The following is a 21,585-nucleotide window of genomic DNA, read 5'->3' on the forward strand; positions in this document are numbered from 1 at the left end:
TTGTACTTTCTCCATAGCCACCATGTAGCCTCACTAGACACTATCACAGCACAAACTAATAAGCTATTAGCACATTATTAAAACTGGGGAATCAGTGTTAATGACCCATTATGTGGCGATAGCAATGTTTTCTTATTTCATACAATGTGATGAGTCGGCAGATGAACTGTAGCATGAGTTCATCCATGTTTTCATGCTACAGTTACCCTGATGAGCAGATCAGCAGGCCAACCAGAGACAGAGGTTTAAACCGGTGGAGTCGGCTCCGAGCGGCAGGGAGGGTGCCGAGGGACAGTGGGGTGCTGATGACGAACCATAAATTCAGCCGATTTAGTGCCCTGTGCCATATCTCTTTTCTCTAAATTCCACTTTTTTTCAAAATGATGCAGTGGGTAGGCTCAGATCTGGGGATGAAGTCACTTCAATTATCTGGATTTTAGAGGGAAAACGTAAAGATCAAAAGCTTTGTGCTAAAAATGAGACAAGGGGCTTTTCACTTCTGTCAGTATTTTATTTCAAACCGTCCTCACCGACCGCAACAAGTAAATGGTAACATACTAGAAAAAGCAATCACTCCTGGACAAGGACAGGGTTCTTCTTAGAAGAAAACTCCTCCTGGGTCTTGGGGGATTGGGGGGCCGGTATGAGTGGGGATTTCCGTGATGAAAGGTTGATTCAGTAGGTGATTCACCAAGAAGGAATTGACAGCTCTCCTTAAAATGAAATGAAAAAAAAAAAAAAAAAAAACACGACACAGAAAAACCCACTATCCCATTTTAGCCCCTCGGAGATGGTTTTCAGTCGAGGCTCAAGCCGTCCTCCAAATTTGTGTGGAACCCCCCCCCAAAAATGCCTTATTCAATAATGATTATGCAATAAAGAAAAAAGAACCGCTGTAGAAAAATTGGATAAAAACCCCAAAAAGTATAAAGTAAGAAATAAGAATGCACCTCTAGAGAAGATATGTGCTTTTTTTTCCTGCAGCACAATCAGTACAGAGCAGCAGGTCGATATCTGGAAATGAAATGGAAATCACAGATAATGACGGAGCAGCTGCGGGATACCGATGTCGCGAGTCAAAATCTCACTTCTTCCTTCCCCCTCTTCCCTTTGCAGGGCTTGTCCGAGCCACTGAGCAGCGGTGTCACCCATGGGTGCCTCAGGGAAAGGCGGGGTCAGAGATGGCGTGCGCGGGGTCGCAGGTGAAGGACACTGTGATGGCAAAGCGCGTCCCCCACGCCACCTTTTCCACGCGGTGAAGGTTCTCCGTCCCGGAGGTGAAGAAAGACACTCGTCCTGCACAAAAGAAGGGAGGAACGAGAGGGAAGGCAACGGGTTTAAAGGAGTAGTTCAACATTTTGGGGGAAATTTGCTTATATGAGGTCTTTGCAAGGACGCAGTTACACTTATCTTTTCAATTTGAATGTGTCTACACTTGACACTTCAACGGCTTTAAAACATTGGATTTCATTTCAATCCTTCACAATAAAAGTCCCCCATTATTATAGTTTTACTGCTTGTACTCTTCAAGATAAGTAGACATGTTTTTATGGAAGAAAACCAGCAAGTCACATTGAAAAGAAAAGTGTGACCATTGCCTAAAACTGAGAAAATAAATCTTTTATTTTGTCAGGAGGTGGTTCTTGGCGAGAAAGACAGCTAGCTAAAAACAGCTAGCTTGTTTAAAAATACACAAATGTTCAGAAAAACACATACAAACACCACTATAGACGACTAACTGACACCAATTATATTTAAAGAAGTAGGTTAACATTTGGAAAAATTACTTAATACATGTTTTTCCATATTGAGATTCGAGAGTCAGGAAATGGTTAGTTTAGCTTAGCGACCGAAGGCAGGGGGAAACAGTTAGCTGACGCTAAAGTGAAATAAAAAACACTAAGACCTCTACAGAAGACTAATAAACACACCTCCTGTTGGTTGAGCCTGTTCGTTGAACTGTTTCCCCTTTCTGCCAGTCTTTCTGCTAAGCTAAGCTAGGCTAAACATGACCTAGCTCATGTTAAATTGTTCAAAGATGGAAAATAAGCGTATATTCTCCAAACATGTTGAATTGTTCATTATGCAGTATGTATTGATGGGGAACCTGAAGGACGTTTGATGCTGGGAGAAGACACAAAAAGACAATAATAAAAGAGGCGGGAAAACTTGAGGAGGTAAAAAAAAAGGGGGCAACAAGGACACGCTCAACTTATTCCAGGATTCTAGCGAACGTTGAGAACACATTCTCTCTTCTGTCAGATTTAAAACCCATTTCTTTCTGGGACAGAGCTCGGGGAGGTTAAATTCTCTTCATTTGTCAGGAGAGCTTTGCCTCGCTGGGCAAGCTAATGAACAATTGCTATTTGCCAGCCAGTCTCTCTCTAAACACGATCTGCTCCATCGTAGAAATAGATTTGTGTTGATGTTTACATAGATTGTCTTCAGTTGTGTCCTTATAATTAAGAGATTTGTATTTAAAAAAAAAAAAGTTTTCAGACTCGTTTTGTTACAAAAACTTTATGGATGTAGCGCCAATTTGTTCTCTCAGTTTTCCCCCCAAGATCACTGAGGACTCTGTCTGTGTGTGTGTGTGTGTGTGTGTGTGTGTGTGTGTGTGTGTGTGTGTGTGTGTGTGTGTGTGTGTGTGTGTGTGTGTGTGTGTGTAAATCCCCCCCTGGCAGGGAACCGGCTGAAGACGTCGGGGGAAATCAGTGCATGCATTCAAACAATGGAAATGTACACTGAAACCTCAAAGAATGGGGGAAATACGAAGGAGAAATAATGAATGCACAAACAAAAAGAAGTGAACAGCAAAACAATAAGTGGCACTGAGGCTGAAAAAGGAGGGCAAATTCAAGGGACTCAAATTAGCCATGCAAGCTTTAGATATGTGCACAACGAAATAATCTTTGGAAAATAATCCCTCGCACTTGTCGATATGAACGTTTCCTCTGTTTATGTGACGGCTGATTCAGTGCAGTCAGCAGAGGCAGATTAGAGGCAACACAATGGAGGGATTCCACAGGGTTCATTAGTATCTATTCTGTTATAAGTCTCAGAGGCGCTGGGAACATTAATGGTACGATTATACTATCAATTATTATTGGGTCATAACCAACCATCAGCAGCAGTCTAGAGTACGAGATCGTATTCCCATTCATATAAAAAAAGCTTAATATAATAAAGCTAATGAGCTCACACTATCCATTAGTTTACATTATCAGGATAATCGTAAATATCGCCAGCTATTCTAGATTTTAAAAATATGTTTTTAAACATATATTTATCCTTTATTAATGCAGGGAGATCTTCTGATAATCTTATTTAAGATTATTTGATTGTTTAACTTTTCACTAAAAAGGGATACTCACTATTAATAGATGTTTCTTATGTGTGACATAATAAAAAATATTTGTTTCTTTAACTAAATGTAAAGTGAATCCAGCAGGTTTAAGAGTCATTTTAAGAGTTTCGTGCATATTTTGATGATTATGGGCTCAAAAAGTGAAAAGTCTAGTCCTCAGAAACCGATATCTGCAGCAGGATGACTCCGTCAGGTCAACATTATTGTATATGAATAAAAAAAAATGATGATATAATGTAAATATAATATCATTATACTGATATATTCCCCTATCATCCATGGAGACAGCTCGGCAGAAAGGGGAGACATCTGTAGATGTTTTTAGACGGCAAAGATTTTATTTTTAAAAGTGTTAAAAATAGAGGAGAGGGTTGGTTTTAGTGGAATTTGCTGATATAATAACCGAGTTTCTCTAAGTATACATCAAAGACACCCGGGTTTCTTAAGGGAATAAACAAGCTCACTGAGGCGATATAGGAGAGTATTTTCTTGAGCCACACAGAAGTAGAAACCTCCTCTCTTGATCCCCTGAGCAATATTCTTGTTTCCAGGAATCAATCGGTTTTAATAAACTCTTCTGAAAAAGGCAAAAGGAAGTCTCCGGTCCTGCTCTCCGATAACTTCTAAACCCTGTGTGGAAGCGTTCACGTCTCCATTTTTTGCATCAGCGGAAAGATCTGAAGTTTTGGTACTTCTGTTTGCGTGTAGGAGGCTAAAGTTTTAATGGTAACTGTCTATAAAGGTTGAGCTCAAATCCTCCCTGCCTGGCCCTGCAGCATTTACACTTCCATTAGTAACCTGGAGATACTTCACCTTCATCATCCGTTCACCCTTTGGAGTCCTGTTTAATGTTAATAGCTGCACGTCACGTTGGATTTTGCACTTGATGAGGTCTTTAACTTCCGAGACCGAAGGTTGGGGACGAGCGCGCAATGCTAACAAGACGCTAAACGGCTCGTGACTCATCCGAACGCCGCGGCGCCATAGACACACCGTCCAATCAATGCATTGATTTCTTTTCACAGCCTCATCATGTATTAGAGGAGGATGAATCACACGAGCGGCCGGGACGGAAGTTAAAAGGGAGATGACTGCTAATGAGGATATTCTGGAATACGTTTCCCAAATGTAATGACCTGTTTTACTTTATGACTCACAAAACCCTCGACAGGAGAGGAAAGCATTTTCCCACTGAGGCCTGTAGAGGGCGCCACTGGTTTCAGCAATATCACACTCACATACGATAGTTTTCAGATTTAACTACAATTTAAGGAACATAAGTCTATTTTAAATAAATATCTAACCATCAGAGAAAAATGTAATTTGAAATTATTTTTAAAATATCTATTAAATATGTCCAAAAATACACCTTAACATTAAATCCAATCTTTAAAAAAACAATATAAAGCTTCCTATTTGTTAAATGTGATGTTATAGTGATGAAAATATGTTCTATAAATAGATTAATCTGTCAATGACTTAGCATTGTATTGATACATCATTATATATAAAATGTAGAATGACACTATAGGCTCCACCTGATGTAGGCGACTATTCCAAATCAAACCTGTGACATTTGAAGGCATTATCTCAGATATTTTCTTTGTGTTTTCTCTCTTCGTCTGCCTCCAAGGCCAAGCTGCTGGTTTTTAAGGCGGCGGCCCAGCAAAGGTTATCTAATCCCCCGTGGTCGTCTTTAAGCCGGGCAGGTTAACCCCCCCATCGGCTCCTCTTGAATGGCAGACCGGCCTTTTCCACTGCCTTCCTCTTTTTTTTGTATCTGCCTGTCCACGTCAAACAGCCCTATCTCTCCATCACATATCTGCTCTTCATCTCTCTCCCGGACGTTTCCCGTCTCCCTCCTCTTCCCTGCAGGCGTTCACATCCAGCAAACCCCATCCATCATCTCTCTTTTTTAATGCTCCACTCTTTTCCCTCCAACTATACACCTCCCCCCTACGCCCGTCATTACTCTCTTGACTCGCGACTCCTGATTGTCATCACGATGTTCTAATTACGCCGCGTATTCGGCGCCCGCCGCTTCACGCCACGCCACGATTATCCCAGCATACTAATCATCCACCCAGATAACGCAGGATCTCAGCAACCTGTCAGTCAAACTGCCCCGTCGGCACGACGACGCCCGCAGGAAGACTTCCCCTGATGCAAGATGGCTGTCAAGGTGGCAGTCGCTCTCCATTACCGCCCGGCCTTCAGTCAGCGTCCCTCCCCGTATCCGTCATACCGTCGGAGGCCCGGCATGCTGGCGTCTGACTGGCAGATGGGGTTTTAATGGTGCAGAGTTGAGATGTTTCTGCCGTTGATTGAAAGTGGCAGGAGTTGGATTAGGAGGGGGGGTGATGGAGATAAGTGAAGGGAGGAGCAGGAAAGGTAAAAGGGACAAGGTGAACGGAGAAGGTTCACTGTCAGATATGATGAAGTGGATGTAAATGCTGTCAGGAGGAGGTAACGGCCTTTAGCTGATGTTTTCCATATTGAGGAGATTTAGTTCAACAAAAGGCTGCGTAACAGCACCTTGACAGTGCTTTTATAATAATATAATATATAATATAAATAGAAACCTCCTCCGCTGGATAGACTGATACATAAAAGGAGGCATATAGCTTGTTATCAGTCGGGAGAGAACAAGGTCAAAGGTAGAAATATGTCTTTTGAATAAACCTTGTGAGCCCGTTTGGACTGATTTCTAAGTTCCAGTTAGAAAATAAAAGAGCGGAACGGCCAGATAATGAACCCTGACGGGCTTTAACGTACTAATATTTCATCTTATGCACTTTATTTACTTAATAGTGTAATACAATGTCTCTTTTGCTCCTTCTGTCAACCTTTTTTTTTTTTATTATTAATGTTTTGAATTTGCCCTCTAAGGAATCATCAGTCACCTCACTATTCATTTATTCAACGGTTTGGGATTTAAATATGAGAATCTTTCCTTCAAATCTTTCAAACCAATTCCTTCTTGTATGATACAGTTAGATTACTTATATAAAATGTGGAGAGATTGCTAAAATAAAATGTAATAATAATTGATTGATGGAGAATCGTTCAACAAAGCATCATAGAATGGATTATTTCTCCTCTACTGTAAAGTTAGGATTCCTGGCTGCAGTATATAAATATATATATAAATATATATATAAACATATAAAGATAAACATTAACTTGAGTTATATAAAAGTTTTCCCTCGTGTAAAATCTTTTCTTTGACTTTCTGTAAGTGAACCAGATCGCTTGTCATTAACATTCAATATTCATTTTCTGAGCTCATTCTTAAAATGTGTGTTTTGCATTTCATATAATAATAAGTTATAAGACACATTCTGCCTCGGGGGGGGAAATGAAAAGTGTACAAAGCTGAAGAGGAGACTGTCAAAACGGTAGAACAAACGGGCTAAAACATTCATCATCACCATCCAAGTCAATGGATGTCATTCTGGCACATTGTTGTAAAATAAGCAGCTCCCAACAGAATTAATCCGATGTCCCCGTTTTTAACATCTGAGTCCTGTGATAGTTCGGGGAATTGTTCCTGGAGGCAACTTTAAAATATCCATTATATGCATATTTTCTTTATCGCCTACACATAAAGAGATATAGTGACACACTGCAGTATTTCCTATGGGACCAGGATGCTGTTTGGTGTTATATGACAGGTAAAGCCTAATCCTCTGCACCTCTGCAGCTGATCACCCACTCACAACACGGATTACTCACTTCCAGACCCATAATGCAAGGCGAGTACAGTAATTATAATTGGTGTCGGTAATAATAAGCCCTCAGAGCGGGTCAGGCTTCCCTGGCCTTTGATCCGGTCTCTAACAGGTGGGTTACCTGCCCGCGGCTCCACCGTCCGGTTGCCGTTTTGGTCCATGAAGATAAATCTTCCTCCGGTGAAGTCGGAGCCGTAGTCGGACAGGTACAGGAGGGAGGTGTAGTCGAAGGAGCCGTAGGTCACCTGACGGAGAGGAAGGAGGAATCAATGCATTCATCTAGAAAAAGGTCTAGACTCAGTATTATTCTTTTGCAGGTACAGCTATAGCCGGGTCCCAAATCAGCATCCTTCAGGGCCCAACGTGTCTTCAAAAAGACTAAATAAACTAAAAAAAGAAATGAGACTTCAAACAACTAAACCAAACACAGTGTTTCCAGTCGGCGAGGACGTGTCTGATAAACACAAACCTCCTGTTTCTACAAAGGAAAACTCTGGAGTTCAGGAATCTTTTTAATTGAAGAAGACATTTGAGAATGTCACAATATGGAACAGTGAAATATAAAATTGTGGGCTAATTGTTTGAAGTTCTGTTGCTGTTCTTCAAAAAATGCTTGTGTGCCTAAAAAGAGCTGAAATTTGAAATGGACCAGGTCGATTATATCAAGTATATATTTACTTGAACAGCAAGACGAGCCACAGTCGTGAATGAAAATATTACATTTCATATTAGTCTGCTACAGAATCCCCCCCCCCCCCCCCCCCCCCGCTGTCATATACAACATGATCGATGGGGAGGAAAAAAAATCACCATCAAAGACGTCAGAGATCATTTGCATTTAAATGACGCTTGGGTTAGCCAATTAGCCCCAAAATGGTGGCGCAGACAGATGGGAAAGCAGAGTGGGGTCCTTCCAGATTACATTTCTTTTCTTTTTTTTTTTACCCAGCTGTCTCGGGCCGGAGAGAGAACGAGGTGGCCGATGTATTCAACGAGACGAAGGCTACTGCAAAGTAAATACGGACGGACTGTCAGTTTCTCTTCACGTTCACCTTTTTCTCATTTACCGAGAGAGGAAGACGGATCAATACTGGAGGCAGATTATGCTTCAAATGTTTTATGAATGATGCCAATGATAACCCCCACAGGTGTATATTTTAAAGATCTTCCAAAAACCCACATCCAGTGAGCTGTCTTCACACATCTGTGTTATCGTCTCGGTCAATCAATAAGAAGTAATAACAAAAGCACTAAATCGATCTTTATAATAACTTCCACTCTCTGACGAAATAAGTTGGGAAAGTATTGAAACTTTTTTTTTTTTCCTCACCAGACAGTCATCTGTTTGAAACTTGCCTCGAGGTGTTCTCTGAATCCCAGAGACACTTGAACGTCTCATGCCAATGAACAAAGTGCAATGTGAAAGATTTAAGATGCTGTAACAAAAACACAACAAGCTGCAGAATAAACTAGAATAAACAGCAGAGGCTCGAGGGAATTAGGAATCCGTCTTCATGAGGAATTTTATTTCACATATTTCTCGGTTCTGCAGCTCGATGTCTGAACGGATGATTGGAGGTGAATGTGAAAGAATCAAAAGGGGGATTTACAGACAATTCTATTTAATTGTAATTGTATTATTAAGTTACTATCTATCAAAGAGTGAGTTAAAACAATGGTGATTGGTCATGTGACCCATGTGGAGCATTTGAAGGCATCACGCAAATGAGAGACAGTCCACACTGTTGGATGATGGAGTCCCAGAGGCTCGCCTGCAGTTCCATCTACCGCCAGAGAGGCCGCTAGAAGCATCTAAAATCTCACGGACTGCCACTTTAAATGGATGTTTTCAGCAAAAGTACTTAGCTACCGTATGTTTTAAAAGGTCAGTATTTAAAATTCACTCATTCAGGATATATCATTTCGGGGATGATCTGGCTCACAGGCAGCATGCTAAAGAGCAGCATTTGCCTTTTGATTGACCTTCCTTCCATTTCTGCAGGTCTTCAGACAGGATGCTAAATGTGCTGAGGAGCTCAGTTCCACCGGATGGTAACGGCGGCTATTAGCATATGTGGCTAGTTGAGCCTGAGCTAAGAGCCTTCTTTCTTTCATGATGACGATTAGAATTCACCGCCTCGCAGTTATAAAGCCTCCACCAACCAGTCAAGTGGCAGTTTACAGCCAAGTCTGTCCAAAAAAAAAAGGTCATGACGGTGACCTTTGACCTCCAAATTCAAATCAGTTCTTCCTCAAATCTTTTTTTGCCAAAAAGAATTATTCAAAAAGAAAACTATTGCAGGAGTTTTGAGTGAATTCTGGACAGAACTTCTATTCCATTACAGAAACAACCTCCTCCTCCTCCTCCTCCTCCTCCTCCTCCTCCTCCTCCTCCTCCTCTCTCCAGCTGCCCCCCATAGAAACTCATTTTAGGAGCATCTGAAATCGAATTCTTTCTATTTCTACCCAAACGTAATGAACCCGGTGAGGCTCAGAAAGCAAAAGTTAAAATCAATTTAATGAGAACAGATGAGATCCAAGCCATGTCACGAGTGAATTCACCACTCCGGAAGGATTTGGTTCTGATTGGTGGGTTATCCGAAGGGCAGAGGTCGTTACCTTATCTATGTGAGGGTGCCAGTACTCGTCGTGTTGCGTCTTGGCTATGGTGCTGTTGATCCTGGAGAAGAAGGTGGGCTTGGTGAGGTACAACAGAGCTGGGTCCAAGCCGAAGGTCTCGGCGATGACGGCCTGGATTCTCCCACGTACGTTTCTGACGGAGGGACGCAAACACAACCAAACACCAATCAAATGGAAGTCTGATATGTATACAAACACTTACAGCAAATAGTTACACTCTACCAAAAGCCCTTTTAATAAGGAATCATGTTTTCTTTTTATCGTCTACAAAGTACTGACGTGTCACTTTTCAAAGGTTTCTAATTTGGGAGAAAAAACTCTTGTGCAATGAACGCACGGCTGGTTTATAATTAAAGCTTCACTCCCGTCACCTGTACAGCAGGAAGTCCTCTTGAGTGAACACGTCACCGATCTGATCCCCGAAATACCTGCAGGCGCAGTTTCAGCCAATCAGAGACACATGAGCAGACACAAACACAGCAGAGAGAGCAGAGGAGATCAATTAGGAGTCTGGTGTGTTGCAGACAGTAAACGTCTCGCTGCTTCCCACGAGGAAGTCTCCAGCGAGGGGTGAAGGGTGAGAGAAGCTGGGTGCCATCACTCCCTGATTACAGTCTGCCCAGTGGAAGAGGAGAGAGACGGGGGGAGGTGTAAGGGGGAGGGAGGAGCAGATGATGCATGTAAAACCGGGCTCGGCTGGCAGTGATGGATGAGGGTCGAGTGTAGACGCCGGACCTGGAGGAGACGGCTCGCGAGGACCGGCATCAGTGAGATTGATGACAAACAACATATTTTTTTATTTTCTGTAAATGTTGCACATCGGGATGTCATTCCTGCAGGCAAACAAATACAAACAACTTAAAGATAAAAGATTTGCCACCTGTAGATGTTGACAAACTGTTTCCCCATCGACAACGCTCCGGAGTGCAAGTCCAGGATGGAAGCCTGCAGGGGTCAAATGACGAAATGGAAAAAAAATCTGTTGGACAAAAACAATGATGTGATGTTTGTTTCAAAGTTCATCCCCGTGGTCCTCGACTCGTTATTGCTCGTCAGCTTCTTTAGGACACGGCTCTGTTTTCACAAGTCAGTCACTCTCTTGGTGCTGCAACGCCATAAAGAGTTCCTTTATTGGCCGAGGACCAGGCCTGCTGGGGGGGGGGGGCATCCAGAAGTAGGTGATATTTTATCTGACAGGAGCCGGCCATTAACCGAAGCTCTACTTATTGTGCCAGCATGCCCCCTAGTGTCGAGAGAGGGTCATTACAGCTGTGGTGGAGTACGGAGCAAGATTCGAAGTAATCTAGAGGTCATGTGTGTTGTTTATTTTGTTCTTATTTTGTGTTGGATATGGATATATCTATAAATCTATATATCTATAAAGAAGGGGCAGGGGGCAGGAGGCAGGGGCTCCTCAAACTTGAATGATTTTATTGATTTATTGTTTCTGTCTTTTTAATATTTGTATGACGTATTTTATGTCATGTTAATATTGTACTTTGTAGTTGAGGAAAATAAAGATCAAATCAAATAATATGCTAATCATAGCAATTCTCACAACTGTCCAATAAGAAAAAAGAAGAGATTAAATGATAGCCAACCGTTTTAAATTCCCGACTTCCAATTATTAAATGTAGTGTTTGTACTCACCCCTCCATCTGAGCCGGCCAACGCCAGCCCTCGCTCAGCCAGCCTGCATGTCGGGACACAGAAAGCAGAATGATTCAGCTGCACTACAGAGATAGAAAAGACGGAGAGACAACGAGAAGGAAGGAGGAAATGATGCACTCGGGACTTTGATGACAAATGGTTTTACCTCCTGAGGACCTGAGCTTCCTCCCTCGACACCACGCCGTCTGTGACCGCACGGCCACACTGCTGAGGGGTGCATCCTGGGAAAAAGAGACAGATTTAATTTCACTACACTGTGAATAAAGGCCAATTTTAGGTTGCACATTTCAGTGGATAACATTAGTAGTTGGGGAAAAATAAGTTGAATATTCTGGAGAAAGTCTGCAGAAAAAAATTTGAATGTTGGTTTTCAAGACTTTTAATTGTTTCTTTTAATGATACTAGAATAATAATAATAATTCAGTTGATTCAAATATTTTATGACTAGCCAGGGTTGGGAATGTAAAGAAAACGTCATTATTTTCCCATGTTTTGGTGTCTAAGAGAATAACATGTTCTGTTATGTCACTTATAAGAAGCACGTTGACAGAACAATGGCCGGAGCCTCACCTGGATAGCGTTTGTAGTTCTCATAGTCCTCGGAGCACTGGACGGTGTAGACTCTGGCCCGGGGAGAGACCAGCTCACCCTGGCGGACCAGGGTTTCTGTGATGTCACTGTCCAGGGAGGTGACGTACAGCCACACCGCCGCCGTGCACACGGACAGAAGGACCAGCAGCAAGACCACGAGTCCTCGGGAAGTCCTCCATGCAGACCCCTGCCGCAGGGCGTTACCTCTGAAACACACAGACATGAGTCTCATAACAGAGCTGTGTGGAAAGACTGTTCAGCAAATTAACATATTAGTCTATAAGAGGAAAATTAAACACCAAGTTAGGATTACAAACAGGTGTGATTTGAGCTTTGGTTTATTATTGTCAGAATAAACCATTAAAATGATTAAAATCCACCTTTAAATGAGTCGACGAAGGTACCTGAGCTGACCTGATATGGATGTGGGCAATATAGATAGTACAACTATCAATGGACAATATAATATTTGTATATATTAGTCTGAACATAACAAGAAAACGTGAAGAAATGTCAAATTACAAGAAATGTACAAAAGTAAGCCAAAAAACTGAAGAGTGATTAATTGATGCTCACACGTATGTACTTATTTATTCATGCAATTAACTATTTCTGCATGTATTTATACATTTATTTGTATTCTATCACAACAGCATGCATGTATGAAGACTCCATGTATAACTAAACTCCTGCCCTGATTTGAAGCTAGCTAGCTCCTCCTACTCCTCCTCCTCCGCATGCTAGCACTAGCATCGTCCACTCACCTTTTAATCTTCTTCTCTATCTCCGTGGCGTTTGAACCCTGCGCGGTTCTCATGCGCAGTAGCGCCATTGTGGCGGAAAACCAAACGTCCTGTTTTATACCGAATAAGCCGTCATGCGCGGTTCTCCTCGCCCCGACTAGCCATGGTACGTGCAGCCCGCTAACATCCACCTGAATCCAGCGTCTCTCCTCCGCTTCCTGCGCGGACGCGTATCCGCCCACCTGATTGGCTCCCCGGAAGAGAAAGCGATGTTTTCATTGGACCACGTCGAACAAAACAACAAGTTGGGCTACAATGTAGCTAAATATCGGTGATTGTTTGATCCGACCGTCCTGAACTACAGCATGTAGCGCGTATTCTTCCATCGATTGCTCTTGCCCCCTCAGACTCGATTAATCGATTACCGATGTGGCTTGCATAAAAAGTGATCCGCCTCACAACAACACAGCACCTCACTGGTTCTGGTTCATCTCTACGGTGCTGGTGAGTCAAACAAATCATCTAAAGTATTTGATTTATATATTTATCTGAATACACTTTGGTATATTTTCTGTATATTGCCATTTTCTGTAGGGATTTTAAACGGCCTTTAATTGTCCTAACAATGACAATACAGATTCATTCATATTCTAAATTATGAAGCTCTCTCCTGTGTGTACCAGGCAGAATGACGTGTCCACCTTGGCCTAAAGGAAAGAAACTGGTTCACCTGGATCTGAAAGGTGCACCACCGAGGGTAGAATACCTGCACAAGGTAGGCACACCTGTGTGTTCTCCTGCAGCAGCACTGATCAAAGTACACAGGGATTCATGTTTGTGTTTCCTGTTCCTCCTCTCAGCTGATCCAGCTGTTCTCCAGGCTGGGAGTGGACGGCCTGCTGGTGGAGTATGAGGACATGTTTCCTTATGAGGGGGATCTGAAGCTGCTGCAGGCCTCAGCACAGCCGGCCTACAGGTGCATGTTATGGAGGACTAAACATGACTTCAATAAATATCATCACATGTAAAAAATAAACACAGGAATAAATAAATAAATGCATGAACAAATAAATGTAAAGCATGTATTTATTTATTCCTGTATTTATTTATAATAATGTAAAAATACAGGAATAAATAAATACATTAAATAATAAATAAATGCTTTACATTTATTTCTACATTTCTGTTCACGTACATTTACTTACATTTATTCATGCATTTATTTATTCATACTTAAGTCATGTTCCCCATACATTGTGGGATTTAAACACCGGACACTTATATTCCTGATTTCTAGGCTGTGTTTTTTTTTATAATAGGCCTGATCATGCATGTGACATCCCGTTAAAATACAAGTTATAATCCTTCCTGTGTGGGGATAGAGATAAAAACTTAACATGCAAGTCCTGTGTATTTCCAGCCGAGATGAGGTGTTATCCATGCAGGAATTTGCCAAATCTAAGGGCATGGAGGTCATCCCACTCGTGCAGACATTTGGTCACATGGAGGTGAGGCAGACGTTGTTCTCTCTCCTCTTTAGAACCTTCTAGAACCTCTTTAGAAGTTTCTATTTGCTACAAACGCCTTAATGTTTGGTATCCGTGTCACCCAAGTTCGTGTTGAAGCATCGGTCGCTGTGGAGCCTGAGAGAGCTGCCCCGCTGTGTGGGAACCCTGAACCCCCACAGGGAGGACGGGGTGAGTCTGGTGATGGAGATGCTGAGGCAGGTGGTGGAGCTGCACCCGGGCATAAACACGCTGCACATCGGAGCAGACGAGGTCAGGATTTATTTATTTGAAATTTTGATCAAACGTCGGCTCGTTAACGGTAGAAAGCCGTCATTATTGTCCTCGTCTTTAAAGGTGTACCTGCTCGGCGAGGGGGAGGAGTCCCAGGCGTGGTTGGCCTCACCCGGGCGTACGGTGGAGCAACTGTTCCTGAGTCACGTGACTAAGGTGGCCCGGGCCGTCAAGGAGGCGTGGCCACACATGACCGTCATAATGTGGGATGATATGATGAGAGGCATGAGCCAGGACACACTAACAGGTGAGGAATTGATAAATATATAAATCAATTATAAATAGTCATTTAAATTGATATAGCACCTTCAATATATATATCCATGTGACAGCTAGTGGTCTAGTGGGACTCGTCCAACCCATGCTGTGGGACTACAACCCGACTCTGGATGTGGACAACACCGGTAGGGAACCACACACACCGTGCACCGCTGACTAATAGTGTGCAATAGAGCTTCATTGATATTCTGTATACCTGTCAGTGTCTCTGCTGGAGAAGTACTGCGGTGCCGGGATGTCCGACCTGTGGGCCGCCAGCTCCTTTAAAGGCTCCACCAGCGTGGACACCTGCCTGACCAACACACAGAGACACGTGGACAACCATGTGCACTGGCTGAAGGTGGCCGCGTCCGTATCTGCTGCTGTGAAGCTGCAGGGCATCGCCATCACAGGCTGGCAAAGGTGAGTCATGAGTAGAGCTCATGAAGAGCAGAATGGTTAAAAAAGCTGCCCTTTTTTCCATCTTTCTTTCTTTCTTTCTTTCTTTCTTTCACTCTGGTCTGGCAGTGATAATCAGCCATATAATCCTATATTCCTACAATGAAGCCAGCCTTTAACGTGACCTGCTCTCGGCCCGCTGCCAGGTACGACCACCTGTCGGTGCTCTGTGAGCTGATGCATGTTGCCCTTCCATCGCTGGCAGCTTGTCTCCAGACGCTCCAGCTCGGTCAGTTCAGTGCCGAGGCTCAGAGCAGGGTCACCGAGAGCCTGGGGATCTCCTCGGTGGAGGTGGAGGCCATTGAGAGGTGAGCGGTGAGCTCTGACATCTACTAGAGAGAGAGAGAGAGAGAGAGAGAGAGAGAGAGAGAGAGAGAGAGAGAGAGAGAGAGAGAGAGAGAGAGAGAGAGCGCGCAGAGAGACAAAGAAGAGCAATGACGGGGTGGATAATAGACATTTAAATAGAATAATGCAAATAAATGTGAATATATATATATATATATGAAATTGTTATTTCAAAGCATGCACCAGTGGCTCTGTCTGTGCTGCGGCTCCTGTCCCGTTTAGTTAAATAGCAATTACAGCGCCCTCTCTGTTTTTTTTTCCCTAATTATTTATTTTATAACAAGTATTCCTCAGTTTAGTATCTTATTCTCCACACATCGTTTATACATTTCTATAAACATATATTAAAAATAAATAAATAAATAAATGGTCAGTAAAAAGTCAGCGAGAGAGAAGCCCGGCCCGACCCGACCCGAACGTAATGATTGACATTTTATACCCGACCCGACCGGGCTCGGGCTCGGGCTTAAGATCTTACCTCTACCGTATAGTGGGTGATTTTCCTCCATGTGGCCCTCAGCTCTGCTGCAGACGAGTCCCTGTTTCCGGGACGGAGGCTGGCTGAGTTGACGGTGGAGCTCAGCTCGCTGCTGAACGCGGAAGACATACGTTTTTTTGAAAGCAACATGTGAGTTATGGTAATGTCTCATCTGCCTTAAAAGAATAGTTTGACCTTGAGGAGAAGATCGATACCACTCGCATGTCTCTACACCAAATATGGTTCAGGTTGGATACAGCCAGAGCCAGTTAGCTTAGCATAAAGACTGAAAATTGGAGTACACAGCTCATCTCAAGCATGGCCCTATTATAATGTAAGTTACTTTAGAAGCTACAGCATTTAGCATATTTCAATATCATAAATAAAGCAGCAAACAACAATTTGAACCGGCTGACAACCAAACAACCAAATTGTTCCAACTTATGAACTGAAAACACACTGTGAAAGGTAGAGGCCTGACTCTAAATGGACCATAATGTACTAAATGAACATCATGCTGGATTGAAGAAGACTTGAAACTAGAGATTGAGACCATAAACTCATGTTTACAATGTTTACTGAGATAAAACATCAAGAGAGAAGTAGGACCAGTTTCTCATTGGATTTTGTTTTGCGAGCATTGGCTTCACTTTTCAGACCTGGAGGACCATTTCAGGAAATATGAGCTCATAACCCTCCATAAAACCGGTAGAATGAGTTTTTTGTGGATAAAATAAATGAGATATTACATTAGTTATTGACCTTTTAGAGGTACTGGTAGATTTCATCACGTGTGGACCGAGCCAGGCTAACTGGTTCCCCATTTCTACTCCTTGTGCAAAGCTAAGCTGTAGCTTCATGTTGAGCATGTAGACATGTCAGAGGTGTGGATCTTCTCATCTAACAGCAATACAACAGTCATGTTTCCTTCTATACTTGTATATGAAGAACAGCTGTGTTCCTGTAGGTATGTGAGAGGATGGTTCAGCCCCTTCCACCGACGGACCAAAGCAGTATCCCCTCTCATCACCATGCAGATCCACAGCCAAGCATCGACGTGAGACGGATTTCCTTCTGTTACAGATTACACTTTTCTTCCCCACAGAGGTTTTAAACAGAAACCTGATGTGATCTCGTCCCCATCAGGTATTTGACGGCGATACAAGAAAAGGTGGAGGCGGTGAGAAAGGAGATGGTGCTGCTTTACCCAGACTCAACAGCCCAGGAGTGGATCGAGGAGCACGTCAGCCCTGTGGTCGCTCCTCTACAGAGGATAACGGAGGAAATCAGTGCCTGTGTGAATGAGCTGGTGCCATAGAATATTAAGCCAACTCTGAATCAAACTTTTCTTTGTTTGCTGGCATTTTTTTAGTGATTGTATGTGTAATTGTAGCATAGAATGGAAATAATATTAAAATGAGACGGTTTACATATAAAATCATTTTATAGAATTCCTCCAAATGTATAAAAGTAAACAAAAAATAAAGTAAAAAAACATAATTTCCAGTCATTTAAAGCCATGATTCCATACATTTTTCAGAATTATTTAAAAAAAAATGTAAAAAAAAGTTTGTCCAAAGCACTGAAGTGTTTGCCTGAGATTCAGTCTTTGGTTCCCAAAAAGTATATTAATGTTAAAACAAGACAGAAGAACAACAACACACATAATTAACTCTTGGTTGAGCCATGAAAGTGGTTCCTGCTGGATTACAGTTTGCACACGTGTTCATCCGGACGGCAGGTCTGAATAAACACACGGACGCTGATTATCAACCTGGGTGGTCCCAGGAAAACTGTGGGAAAAGCACTTTTCATCGACGTACAAACACCATTAAGAGTTCAGGAGGAAGGCACAGAAAAACTGTAATCTGGAGTGTTATTCCCAAATAGTAATTAGAAAAAAGCTAAGGCATAATAGCAATTTACAGAGAGCTGAATCTACAGTACAATTAGAGAAAGTCTTTCTATCCCAGTTCACATGAACATGTAATAAATATTCTACAAGAGCCTCCTGAGGCGGTCATATCCCCAACTTACATAAAAAAGGACAAGGAAGGAAGTCTGAGGAGAAAATGGAAGATCACCTGGGTGTCTTCATGCACATGCATCACTAAAACCCTCCGTTATTGCCGTAGCAACGTCATAATGCCCCTAAATCCATCCGCCCAAAGATACAGCAAAGGCTGCATGTCAAAGATCAGAGTTTGTCTGCTACACCATCCGAGTCACTGCTGTTGTCCAAAGAATCTTCCTCCTCCTCCTCCTCCTCCTCCCCGTACTCGGCCTCTTCCTCCTGCTGCCTGCGTTGCTGCAGCTCCTCCAGCCCCAGGAAACGCTTCAGCAACGCCGCCATCGCCTCCACGTCACTGGAACAGACGGGGAACACAGATATGCTGCATTAGCTTCTGTTTTGCTTGTTTTCTTCCAATTATGGTTTGGCTTTAATAATAATTATATAGTGAGACAATAAGGAGAAGAACAACAGTAATAATGGGATCTGTGGGTAAAGACTGGGGAAGTCAGGATGAGTCCCTCTTGGTGACCGTTAAAGGGGATCAATATATTCTCATAGACCTGATGGCCAGTAGAGAAAATGCATGTTTAAGGCACTTCAGCTTTGGCTTCACTTTTTTAGAACGCTGCTTAAAGGGGATCCACAAAAATAAATAAGAAGATACAGTATATTTAAACTGCACTCCATACCAACACCATATTGGAATTCTAACACCTTATCATGCTGAGGAACAAGTTAGCAAATTACATTTGATCATTATCCCTTTAGAGAAGAACGTCTGGCCTTTTAGCGGCTAAAATGCTTCATTTGGTAATAAAATCAAACGGGTGAGCTCAAAGCGGCTGATTCAGTTGGAGCTTGGGTTTGTTATGAGAGATGCTTTCCAAATTAAACGTGTTTATTTGATTTATTATTAATGATAAAAAGAAATGTTTTGGTATTTTAATAATCATTTTCCCAGACATTTGGGACACAACATGGGAGAGGCAAACCCTTACAACATGAAAACTTCTAAATAGACGGGAAATTACAAAAATACAAATATATTGCATATCTATTGTTGAATAAAGTGTCATGCCTACCTTCGCCCCCCCAGTGTGGCGCTCTGGGTGAGGGGGTAGGAGAAGCCTGCAGCCAGGCGCAGCATCAGCACGTAGCCCTTCCCCAGATAGCGAACCTTCTCCTCCTGGACGCTGATGTCACACAGCTGTGTCAAATCCAAGACAACTGAGAGAGAGAGAGAAAAGTTTAAGATCTAAGAGTCCCCCATGGATCGGGGAAACCGGCTCTGTGACCTCTCTGACCTTTCTCCTGCCCCTTCCTCCACAACGTCAGGATGCGAGCGTACAAGCTGAACGTCCTGAGCTCAATCAGGTTCTTGGTTTTGTCGAAGACCGCCTCCTCCCACTCCTCCATGTTCTGCATGGCGACGAACAGACAGCCCGTCACGTAGAAAAGCTTCCACAAGATGCTGTCTGCGTGATCCACGGGAACGGAAAGCAACGTCAGTCACAGCAAGCAAACTTGCAGAAAAAAACGTGCAAATTCTTAATAGATCGGGGGGGGGGAAATCCGTGCGTACCTGAGCTGTAGTACGCAGCCGCCAACCCAACAGATGCTATACCTGCAATTACAATGAGAGGATGATTATTAGGCAATACAGAGTTGCTTGTTTTAATGTTTATTTCATATGTGATTGTATGAACATTTGCACACTTGCTTACCGACGAGGAGAGACCAGGATCGGATCCCCGGAGCTCTCTTCAGGTGGAGCAGGGTGAAGCTGTGCTTCTCTACTGTCATATATCCCATCTGAACAGAGATAATATCGTTAGGATATTCTCATATACCAGAAGCTTACTTGACACGAACATAAAACTCCTACCTTAAAAGGGAGCCAGATCACAATAATATCCTCCAGAGGCCTTTAAAGCTCCTTAATGTGTATTGACAGGTTTTTGCTATTTTAATAGGCCTTTTCTTGTTATATGAGCTGTCTTTATTACCATATCTGGAAGTTGGGCTGAAACGTCATTTCCAGAGTATCTATGTCTCGTGTTTCCAGTGAAACAGGACCGACAGGCGGGACATTACCACTGGGAGGAATTTAATTTGATCCTTGGAAAGATTAGCTCACAAACCTTCTCTAGGTGAGCTGATTGATGGATGGATGATATTATTGGTAGAAGATGGTTGGTATGAGCTGATGTAAGCATGCGTCATATTTTACTTTCTAGACAAAAATATTGGATTTTGTTTTACAAATATGAAGAAATAAAAAAAATGTTACATTTCTGTTAAAAAAATACTGGATATGTATCATTAAAGCACAATAAACAGCTTACTTATTGCTTAAATAAGGGTTTTTTTACTCGTGGGTCTTGAGGAAACTCTGAATCTAGTTTTAACGTCTTCTTTATTTCAGTTTTGAGCTTGTATGAAGTATATTTCTAATTGAGTTCAATCAAATTACATTGTATGCAATACAAGGAGAGTGAAACCCCCTGGCAGGCCACTGTCTGTCCAGAAACAATGCCACAGTTATCCAGATATTACTGAAATAAAAGTCCCCCACCTCCATTGTATTGGGGTGGGGTCAGAAGTCTCAGAGGAGGATATCTAAATACCTAAGCACAGGAAACCCAAACTAACTGCAAGGCTTCATATCACAACAGGTAAACAAAAATGTATATAATATAATAATAATAATAACATATAATATGTTTGCAATTTAGGTGAACTGACCCTTTAATTCGATCTGAAAAAGCAACAAGACCAGATAGATGCTGCTGCTGCTGCTGATGAGGGATTGTTATTGGAAAACAATTGCAGACCCCAAACTGTGTCACCAGAGTGAATAAAGAAACACACTGAGACGTTTTCTCTCACTTACCTTAAACTCGTCTTTCTTTCTGTAAACGTTCAGCGTTCAGATTCGCGCTTTGCTGTGAGGAAACGTACTGGATGTATAAGGAAGTTGTGTTCACATTATTGCACCAACTGCTCTGCTGCTGCTGCTGCATGGGTGATACTTCCTTCCTGGAATCCAGCCGCTCTGATTGGACGGATTCACTTTCGCACCGACTTCAAAATAAAAGTTTAAGAGAAATGAGGTATTTGACTGTGTGGCCGATTCACTACGCAAGCTTTTCGATTTTATAACATTAAAAAAAAAACACGTTTTGTGCTAAACTAGGCTTAATTTTTCCATGATTTCGATATTTCCTGACATTGACTTTGAAAAAGCTTGTCACGCCTGGTAAAGGAGCACGATTAAGATTTTTAACGCTATACATATCATAATGTGTTGCTTCAATTCAATTTTTAATCGCCTCAAACGACAGTTTCACAAAAAAAACTCACTTCCGGAGCAAACCCTTCTTGTCTATTTGCGCATGCGCCCTGGGAAGCTTGTCGCGTCTGGTACACACTTCCAATAAAATTTTTATTTTAATATTTTTTTAACGCTAGGCATATCATAACGTGTTG

At 42.4% G+C, this 21,585-nt stretch overlaps 3 protein-coding genes across 4 annotated transcripts; 1 reads left to right on the plus strand and 2 right to left on the minus strand.

Annotated features, from left to right (window-relative positions):
* Positions 1-490: 490 nt before the first annotated feature.
* Positions 491-12,978, minus strand: ogfod3 (2-oxoglutarate and iron dependent oxygenase domain containing 3). The gene is made up of 9 exons (XM_084002216.1): positions 12,765-12,978; positions 11,980-12,206; positions 11,555-11,630; positions 11,389-11,431; positions 10,619-10,683; positions 10,110-10,166; positions 9,718-9,871; positions 7,220-7,343; positions 491-1,296 (listed from the first exon to the last, which is right to left on the minus strand). The coding sequence occupies exons 1-9, from the start codon at positions 12,830-12,832 to the stop codon at positions 1,160-1,162; spliced, it is 951 nt and encodes a 316-aa protein (XP_083858342.1). The 5' UTR covers positions 12,833-12,978; the 3' UTR covers positions 491-1,159.
* Positions 12,979-13,106: 128 nt separating this feature from the next.
* Positions 13,107-17,801, plus strand: hexd (hexosaminidase d). 2 transcript variants are annotated; one of them, XM_084002214.1, is made up of 12 exons: positions 13,107-13,247; positions 13,427-13,518; positions 13,604-13,719; positions 14,164-14,251; positions 14,357-14,521; positions 14,606-14,789; positions 14,875-14,946; positions 15,025-15,223; positions 15,406-15,567; positions 16,125-16,232; positions 17,050-17,139; positions 17,229-17,801. In XM_084002214.1, the coding sequence occupies exons 2-12, from the start codon at positions 13,432-13,434 to the stop codon at positions 17,398-17,400; spliced, it is 1,443 nt and encodes a 480-aa protein (XP_083858340.1). In that variant the 5' UTR covers positions 13,107-13,247; positions 13,427-13,431; the 3' UTR covers positions 17,401-17,801. The 2 variants fall into 2 exon arrangements, with proteins under 2 accessions (XP_083858340.1, XP_083858341.1); XM_084002215.1 differs by lacking the exon at positions 16,125-16,232.
* A 150-nt stretch (positions 17,802-17,951) lies between these two features.
* On the minus strand, positions 17,952-21,139 carry cybc1 (cytochrome b-245 chaperone 1). The gene is made up of 6 exons (XM_084002217.1): positions 20,990-21,139; positions 19,821-19,908; positions 19,679-19,720; positions 19,401-19,571; positions 19,179-19,323; positions 17,952-18,448 (listed from the first exon to the last, which is right to left on the minus strand). Exons 2-6 carry the CDS (start codon positions 19,906-19,908, stop codon positions 18,280-18,282), a joined length of 615 nt encoding a protein of 204 aa, XP_083858343.1. The 5' UTR covers positions 20,990-21,139; the 3' UTR covers positions 17,952-18,279.
* Positions 21,140-21,585: the final 446 nt, after the last annotated feature.

This window comes from Eutrigla gurnardus (assembly GCF_963514095.1).
Source record: "Eutrigla gurnardus genome assembly, chromosome: 22".
In the NCBI taxonomy this organism is placed as follows: Eukaryota; Metazoa; Chordata; class Actinopteri; order Perciformes; family Triglidae; genus Eutrigla; species Eutrigla gurnardus.